This window comes from Synchiropus splendidus, chromosome 19, assembly GCF_027744825.2.
Source record: "Synchiropus splendidus isolate RoL2022-P1 chromosome 19, RoL_Sspl_1.0, whole genome shotgun sequence".
NCBI classification, from domain to species: domain Eukaryota; kingdom Metazoa; phylum Chordata; class Actinopteri; order Syngnathiformes; family Callionymidae; genus Synchiropus; species Synchiropus splendidus.
Genome location: NC_071352.1, coordinates 6,769,137 through 6,777,238, shown reverse-complemented (window position 1 = coordinate 6,777,238; position 8,102 = coordinate 6,769,137). Strand labels below are relative to the sequence as shown.

General features: G+C 45.8%; 1 protein-coding gene across 1 annotated transcript; it reads left to right on the top strand.

The window, feature by feature from the left end:
• The first annotated feature begins 851 nt into the window (after nucleotides 1-851).
• On the top strand, nucleotides 852-7,862 carry tfap4 (transcription factor AP-4 (activating enhancer binding protein 4)). Its single transcript, XM_053851780.1, has 7 exons — nucleotides 852-1,130; nucleotides 3,153-3,318; nucleotides 3,395-3,493; nucleotides 3,555-3,725; nucleotides 3,811-3,954; nucleotides 5,038-5,205; nucleotides 5,314-7,862. The coding sequence occupies exons 1-7, from the start codon at nucleotides 1,042-1,044 to the stop codon at nucleotides 5,467-5,469; spliced, it is 993 nt and encodes a 330-aa protein (XP_053707755.1). The 5' UTR covers nucleotides 852-1,041; the 3' UTR covers nucleotides 5,470-7,862.
• The last annotated feature ends 240 nt before the right edge of the window (nucleotides 7,863-8,102 follow it).

The window sequence follows — 8,102 nt, the reverse complement described above, 5'->3', positions numbered from 1 at the left end:
TATATATATATATATATATATATATATATATATATTTAAGATCACATTTTTTGTTCACCATAAGATCAGTGAGTGGAGGTTACAAACCAAAATAGACGTTGTTGGATTATAAATTGCCATAAAATACATTTACATGCTGATCATTTCTACTAAAACATTTTAGGGACCCTTTAGTATCAGACGTTTGATGCTTTCCAAAATCTTGACTTTTCTTACACTGAGCACATGCGCTATTTTACGTTGCCACTAGAGGGCGGAAAACCTAACGGAGACGACAAATTAGAATTTGGGATGAAAGGAATATTTTACCTGATTTATGGCACATTTTAAGAACTTGTTGAGTGGTTTAAGGACTTATTGAATGGTCACTCAAGACTGTTAGTGGGCCTCACGTTTTCTTTTAACCAAGTCAAGTCCAGTCTGCTTCATTCAATACGAACTGAATGAAGCTTTCACCACTTAATTATTAGGCATGACCAATATAGACAATATGTCAATATGCCGATATCGTCATACCGATATTGTAACATCACTTGTTGAATTGAGGTACTATATACTGTGACATAACAATGTCAGATAGATAGATAGACAGACAGACAGACAGACAGATCGATCGATCGATCGATAGATAGATAGATAGATAGATACTAAAGTCTTTGCCTAACAGTCCTTTGTTTACATCAGCCTCCAGCCCTCCCTGCGACAGGAAGCTTTCGGTAGTGCAGTCTGACTCCTACCAGCTGTTTCCCGCCTTGAAAGCCATCCGATCAGCTGCACACACACACACATCCACACACTCATGTAGGGAGAGAAAGCGAAGGGGAGGGAGGGAGGGAAAGAGAGAGGTAGAGCGCCACACACAACGAGGGAACCCCATCAGCTGGAAGTCGAGTAACATTACAACTCTACTACATTACACAAGCGAGGGTCTCCTCTGAGGATTTTAATCGCGGGATTCGTGCGCAACTACGTCATCATTATTTTTATTCCCCGTGACTTGTTTTTTGTGTGGCGCGGGGACCAAACTGGAGAGAGGCGAGCATGGAGTACTTCATGGTGCCAGCTCAGAAGGTGCCCTCCTTGCAACACTTCAGAAAGACGGAGAAAGAAGTGATCGGAGGTCTCTGTAGGTGTGTATCAACCCACGCGGTGATCGCAGTTTTGGGGCGCTCGTGGGCAACACGCTTCATCCGATCTGTTATTGTGTACACGACCCAGTCACACGCAGCTGCGGGCGTCTGTCCCCAACAATGACCGGGTTCATATCGATCGCAGGGTGGACGCGTCTCACACGCGCTCCCTCGTGTCGCGCCCGGGGGATGTTATTTCTGACATTTGCGGGTGAAATCGGCGTATTTCGTGGCTAACAAACACAAACCACGTGGTTCCGCGCACACCACGCTGCTCCGGAGCGCTCCGTTTATCCTCAAATCACATCCACCAGCGGGATTTGGTGATTGGAGAAGGATAAAATTGGCGTTATGGTGTGGTTGTTTTGTATTTGCCGCACAAACGTGGCGGCGGCAGCGACCCTAAGTTGTTGTGGGTTGTGCGGCCATGCTTGTGGCGCGAGCTACAGTCAAGGGGTTTGCCGTTTGTTTCCTGTTTATGTCGATGTGGAAACGTCCGCCGTGCGTGGATTTCACCGCGCCGGGTGGACTTTCTCCACCCTTAAACGGTTGAACTGGAATCCCGGCCGGTGAGATCGTGATGTACTGGCGCCCACACTGCGTCGTTTGATCCCGCACCTCTGCCATGCTGCCTGCCGCATTGTTGTAATGGCGGAGAGGGAGCGCAGTGGTGGGGGAACTAGAGCCAGCGAGGACCGGGAACCTCACGCTAACTGCTCGGGGAGGTTTTTAATTTTGGAAATGGACGAGCGCATCCCTCAGCGAGGAGGCAGGATAATGAAAAGTTATTAATAAGGGGGTGTGTGAGAGCGTGTCGCGGAAGGCCTGTCGATGCGTCCGCAGCTTGGATGAGGGAGGCGGAGGGATCTGCAGCTGTTCGCCGACACGTGGTGTCTGGGAAATGTAGTCCTCCTGGCTCGGTTTGTTCACGAATCTGCATTTTAAAGCTGCAACGTTGATTAAGCGAAGTTGAAACCCTATTCCTCGGCCTGTAACATTTAAAATAATAGCGACAAATACTTAATATAGATCGCGAAATTTAGGGATCGTTCCGTTCCCTCTTATTAATAATAGATTATTTTGAAATATACATATATATTTCTGGCTGCATGTAGTCGTCTGCCGATGATATTATAAGAAATTTATATATATACGTAGAATTTCACTGTTCATTTTATATTCGTTGTTATTGTTATTATTTCCTGTTTGTTATCTGGACGACAGGCAAAGTCATAAATGTAAAGGGGAAAACCAAAACACCACGTGAGGCTTGGTGTCAGATGAATCCCTTGTGAAAAGTGTTAAGCGACTCGCGCTATTGTTTTGGTATGACACACTTCTGTTATCAACCATATGTCCATGTCGAAAACCGCTGTGAGGACAGGACCCGCCTCTAGAGTTTCCACCAATCAGATGAGCCCTCGTTGAAACGCGTTTGTTTTGACTCCAAGCTGCTCACTTCCCTAAATTGAAGTGTGAAACATAATTAATTGAGATTTTTAAGTGAGATCCTCTCACTTGAACTGAAGAACTGCTCTTCTGACCTTTATTTTCGTCGCAATTATTCTACGTCACGCTAACTTCAGAGCGGCGCATGTTTTCATAGTGAAAAACAGTAGCTGGATCTCATCGATCACTCAGGTTATTATGATCATTCTATGTTTATTATTTGGCTTATATTTGGCTCCCCGGCTGGTGAACGTCTGGCTGTGTTGGATGTGTTTTGGCTGGGGAAATGTGTGCCAAGCCGCCCTGGTCATGTGTGTCTGCACAATTGTTCCCCGTGTTTGCACTGAAGCAGCTGAGTCAGTACAGATAAAAGCCCCACTGGAGAGACTCCCAGATATTCTGAGCTGAGTTGGACGGGCTTTTCTTTGAGATGCGACCAGTCTGAAATCACACACTGAAAGATTCATGAAACGCCAGGATGTCTTTCTGTCTGTGCTTTGGATCGTAACAAACAACAGTGTCATGGATCGGTTATCACTTTCGCCGCTGACTTCCTGATTTTCTTGTGTTTAGTCTGGCCAACATTCCTCTGACACCAGAAACGGCTCGAGACCAAGAGAGACGGATCCGGCGGGAGATCGCCAATAGTAACGAGCGCCGCCGCATGCAGAGCATCAACGCTGGATTCCAGTCGCTTAAAACACTCATTCCACACAGCGACGGCGAGAAACTCAGCAAAGTGCGCTTTATATTTTTCTAGAACGTACGGCTGATATGACCTCAAATAACCCCTGTGGTTTGGCTCCTCCCTTCAGGCTGCCATCCTGCAACAGACGGCGGAGTACATCTTCACTCTGGAGCAGGAGAAGACCAGGCTCCTGCAGCAGAACAGTCAACTGAAACGAATCATACAAGTATGTTTCTGCATGCCTTGCTCTTCCCTCCTCTGGATGTTAATCCATCGCCGTCTCTCAGGAGTTAAGCGGCTCCTCTCCGAAGAGGAGGCGTGCCGAGGAGAAGGATGAAGGGATCGGCTCGCCTGACATTCTGGAGGAGGAGAAAACGGAGGATCTGCGGAGGGAGATGATTGAGCTGAGGCAGCAGCTGGAGAAGGAGCGTTCAGTCCGGATGATGCTGGAAGATCAGGCACGTCTTTCTAGATTCACATTCCTCTACAAACGGAAATGAGGTGCTCTTAAAATAACTTTTATTTCCTCCCCCCGTCACCCAGATGCGGTCACTGGATGCTCAGATGTACCCAGAGAAGCTGAAGGCCATCGCCCAGCAGGTCCATGAGCAGCAGACGCAGAGTCTCATCTGCCTGCAGCAGCACAAGCAGCTGGAGAGGGACCTCACTCCGGCCCACAGTCCACAGGTTGGATGCGTCCCTATAGATACACCCAGTTTAGAGTCAATATTTTTTGGGTCAGACCAGACCTTCATGGTTTGAGGAAGACTTCACCATCACGTCATTTAGAATCAATAAACATCTGCCTGTGTTGGGGTGTCAGCTCAGAGTGAGCGGCTCTCACAGTCCAGATAGCTGCCGGATCATGTTTCTGAGCCATCGACCCGAACAGAATCCGACTCAGAATCGATCGACAGCCGCACCATGAGCCCACTAGTGAAATCCTATTAGACACGCTGCGCAAATATGATCTCCACCTTCAGCCACGTCGTCAGGTTCTAGGTTAGAATGTATCCATTAGCATAAAATGAACAGCCCTTCACACGTTCATGTGCTCTGTTGTCATGCTAAGTGCTATATGCTAAAACAAATGAGTTCAATACTGCAATAAATTGCCAAAGAATCCTCGTGTGTAGCCATTAGTGCAGCAGTCGTAAAGCAGCGCGTAGCTCTACTTGTTAGAGACAGCAACACAACGAACACAGTGATTTAGCTCAGTGGGATAAACACCTGGAACGGAGAGTGACAACCTTGGGTTCAACTCCCATGTTGTCTGTGTGTCATTTTTATTGATGAGCTCGACAAATATAAAGATGAAACTGTGTTGAAAAACAAAGAACCATCAGGGACTCAAACCTATGACTACAACATCACATGCAGGTGATGCTACAGCACAGTGTTAACACACAAACAGAAAGATTAAGACTGTGAAGAGACTCCTGCGCTAATGGCTACACACAAGGATTCTTCGGCCATTTTTTCCAATTTGGATCTTATTTTCAGGTTAGCATGTAGTCATTAGCATAACAAAACCGCCCTACACAACTTCATGTGCTAAGTTATCATGCTAATGGCTACTTGCTTGCCTGAAAATAAGATCGAAATGGCAAAAAAATATCCGAAGAATCCTCGTGTGTAGCCATTAGCCCAGGAGTGGTGATGCAACATGTAGGTCTACTTGTTGAAGACGGAATCGGCAAACAGTGCTTTAGCTCAGTGGGATAAACACCTTTCAGGTTCAGGACTGACATCAAAATGTTTCTCCGGCAGATGCTGGCCCCGGCGACGCCCCCTGCCCCGACACACCACCCCACGGTCATCGTCCCAGCACCTGCCCCAGCGCCACAGTCGCATCACGTTACCGTGGTAACCATGGGCCCAACATCCGTCATCAACACAGTTTCTACTTCCCGACAGAACCTGGACACCATCGTACAAGTGAGTTAAAGATCAACAATATAGGATTTCGTTTAGAAATTCTAGAAAAGTCTAGAAAGTGAACGCCAGGTGGTGCTGTTGTGACTCACATGGCGCATCTCCTGACAGGCAATCCAGCACATCGAGGGCACTCAAGGGAAGAGCTCCTGCGAGGAGGAGCAGCGGAGGGCCGTCATCGTCACTTCAGGTCGAGTCCTGTCTGACGCTGCCGGCTCAGACACAGCATCGAACAGCGACGCGGCAGACGACTGCTCGCTCCCCTGAGCCGCCCCCCTCCCGCTGCACACACACACACACACACACACACGCTCCAAATGCAAAAGGTTCGATCTGACCAAGACGACTCAGCACTCTTATTCCGAGGACATTGACACGGTTGCTCGACTGGTTGAAGCACTCTTCTTTTTCTTTAACAATGATGTACTGTGATAGGCAGCAGAGATAGGTTTACACTTACACTGACAGTTCGGCATCTCTCCTTATACTCCTGATCTCACACACGCATCTGTTAGCGAACTAGAACGGTTTTTTAGCTCAATAGTACTTACAGCGTTTACATGCACGCAAATGTTCGGCTGATCCAAAATGAACAAAAAAAGTTAGCGCCACTATTAAGCACTAGATAAATCTGGATTGTAAAAGCAGCTCACCACCGTTTGCGTGTGTGATTTCTACTTAAAATTGATGAATTAATAAGCAACTGAAATCTCTATTGCTGTAAAATGGTCTGTTTATTCTGAACATTCCTTTTTTTTTATCAGGCGGACCGATTCTCTCAAACAGATGTGGTTTGTCATAACAGTGTTCTGATCTGACCTTTAAAAGTATGAGGAATATTTGGTGCATGTAAACCAAGTGATGTGTAAACACTTAATACTGGATTCTATATGTTCAAACATCTCTATTAGGTTTTATTTCCACTTGGCTCTCAAGCCTCATGACTGACAGTTAATGAAGAACACGTCTGCGCGACATCATTGCGCCTCCCCACCCGGCTCTCGCCTCTCCTCCTCAAGCCTGTGATTGAAAGAACTGGGTCCTGCCGATCGATGGGCACTCTGAAAAGCGCCATGTTTACATGAGTTCAAGAGCTGTTTTCTAATAGCTGTGCGGTGCCGGAGAAGCTTGGGGGGAGAGCGTGCACTTACTGGCTCACAAGCGCTCTCTTGTCTTTGTTTTTACCGGGCTGGGTTCCCGGTAATCCTGCATGTTCGGCGTCTATTTCTCAAGGACCTGGCGGAAAACCCAGGGCAGCATCCCTTGTTCACTATAAAGCACCTGGCGGGTGTCGTAAGCTGGACCGCGGTCCCCCTTCTTTGACCCCTCGTGTCATTTTGAAGCGTTTTGAATTGGCAGGGTGCCACAGACTCTGGCAGTCTTCAACAGCACCAGCGTTGCCTTCGCTCCAAATCAACCGGCATGCAATCGGCGGGCGAAAACAAAAGCTCATTTTAGTGTTTCAAACTCTCTGAAATCGAATGTGCCATGAAGGCGAACAGGTCGACCACATGCTCTATGCATCTCCTCGTCCTTCCTGTTCTTGTTTTGTTTTTTTGAGGTTACACTTAAGACAGTGAAGGCAGCATTTAACTGAGCGGGGTTGGGGCGGGGGGGCGCTTTCCAAACCAGCCTTAACACAGCCATGGCACTCTGAGATTATCAAAACACATTCTTAAGTCTTAAGGCGGCTGTGAGAACTGTTCGCCACCTTAAATCTTTGCTCTTATTTTGTCTGTTGTTTTTATGTTTTTGACTCCAAGTTGCTGGTTTGCCACTTAAGCACTCCTTATTACCCCCCCTCCTCTTTGGTAGCCCCTGGATACATTCATACATACGCACTCTTATTGAAACATTAACATTCCGAAAAAATGTTACAAAAATTTGGCGTCTTCTATTTGACTTAGTTTGTCATTCTAATTCACAACGCCATTCGGGTTACGGAAAAACCCAAACTAGTGAAGCTGCTGGACAGATGACATTGAATGAGACTTGTTGTTAACCCTTTAAAAAGTCATCACTAAAAGTTAGTGACGTTTGTCTGATGCTGTAGCAGATCCATGTATTACTTGCTTGATCAATATTGAAGAAATGTAGTCTGAATTAAACCACAAAACAAGTTTGTGACTAAATATATCCACTTAAAAACGGATACAAATCCACATTTCCCAAAACGTATTGCACAGGCCAGTGATACACAGGCGCTACTCACCAGTACATGAGTTCTGATTGTTCAAGTTGTTCTGCTTTACAATGTTTTTCATGTGTTTTGCCTGCATCAGCAATCAACACTGTTTGGTTTTGTTACAAGGACATATCAGATTGTCGGCGGGTGGGACAGGGAATCATCGAAGGGGTCGAGATTACAAAGCACTTACTGTACTATACTGGACTATTTTGCAAAAACAAGCATCTCCTCAGCTGCAGCTCCGGAGTCTGTAACTAAAAGCTGCAGAGCGTATCGTCATGTTAAATCCTTTATCTCGTCCTGTGTCCCCCCCCTTTTTTTTGTTCTCTGAGAAAACTCCATTTGAGTTGTCCCTTGTTCTTCGTGACCCCTCTTTCTTTCCTCTTTTTTTTTTTTTTTTTTTTTGGTCATCAAAAAGCTATTCTTTTTTTAAGAGAAACGTTTCGGGGATAAAGAGGCTTGTGCCTTTGTAAAGACAGAATAATAAATTTGTACTTTGTTTTTTACAATATGAGCCTCAGTGTCATTTTATTCCACCTATGTAATAATTGATGAATGTTTTATGTTGCCACCAGAGTTGTGTGTTTATCAAACAATAATCACACTATTGAGAAATATGCTGTATTTTATAGTAATTTCTAATATGTTTCTTTGTGTTGAAGCATGAAAGATAATGGATAAGTTTAATTTTTACAGTTTCTTCTGGCAAAAG

What these genes read in the sequence shown, in the direction of transcription:
- tfap4 (XM_053851780.1), top strand. Translation starts at nt 1,042, where the DNA reads ATGGAGTACTTCATGGTGCCAGCTCAGAAGGTGCCCTCCTTGCAACAC. An exon ending in ACGGCGAGAAACTCAGCAAA is followed by an intron (nt 3,319 to 3,394) that starts GTGCGCTTTATA and finishes TCCTCCCTTCAG; the next exon opens with GCTGCCATCCTGCAACAGAC. An exon ending in ACCTGGACACCATCGTACAA is followed by an intron (nt 5,206 to 5,313) that starts GTGAGTTAAAGA and finishes ATCTCCTGACAG; the next exon opens with GCAATCCAGCACATCGAGGG.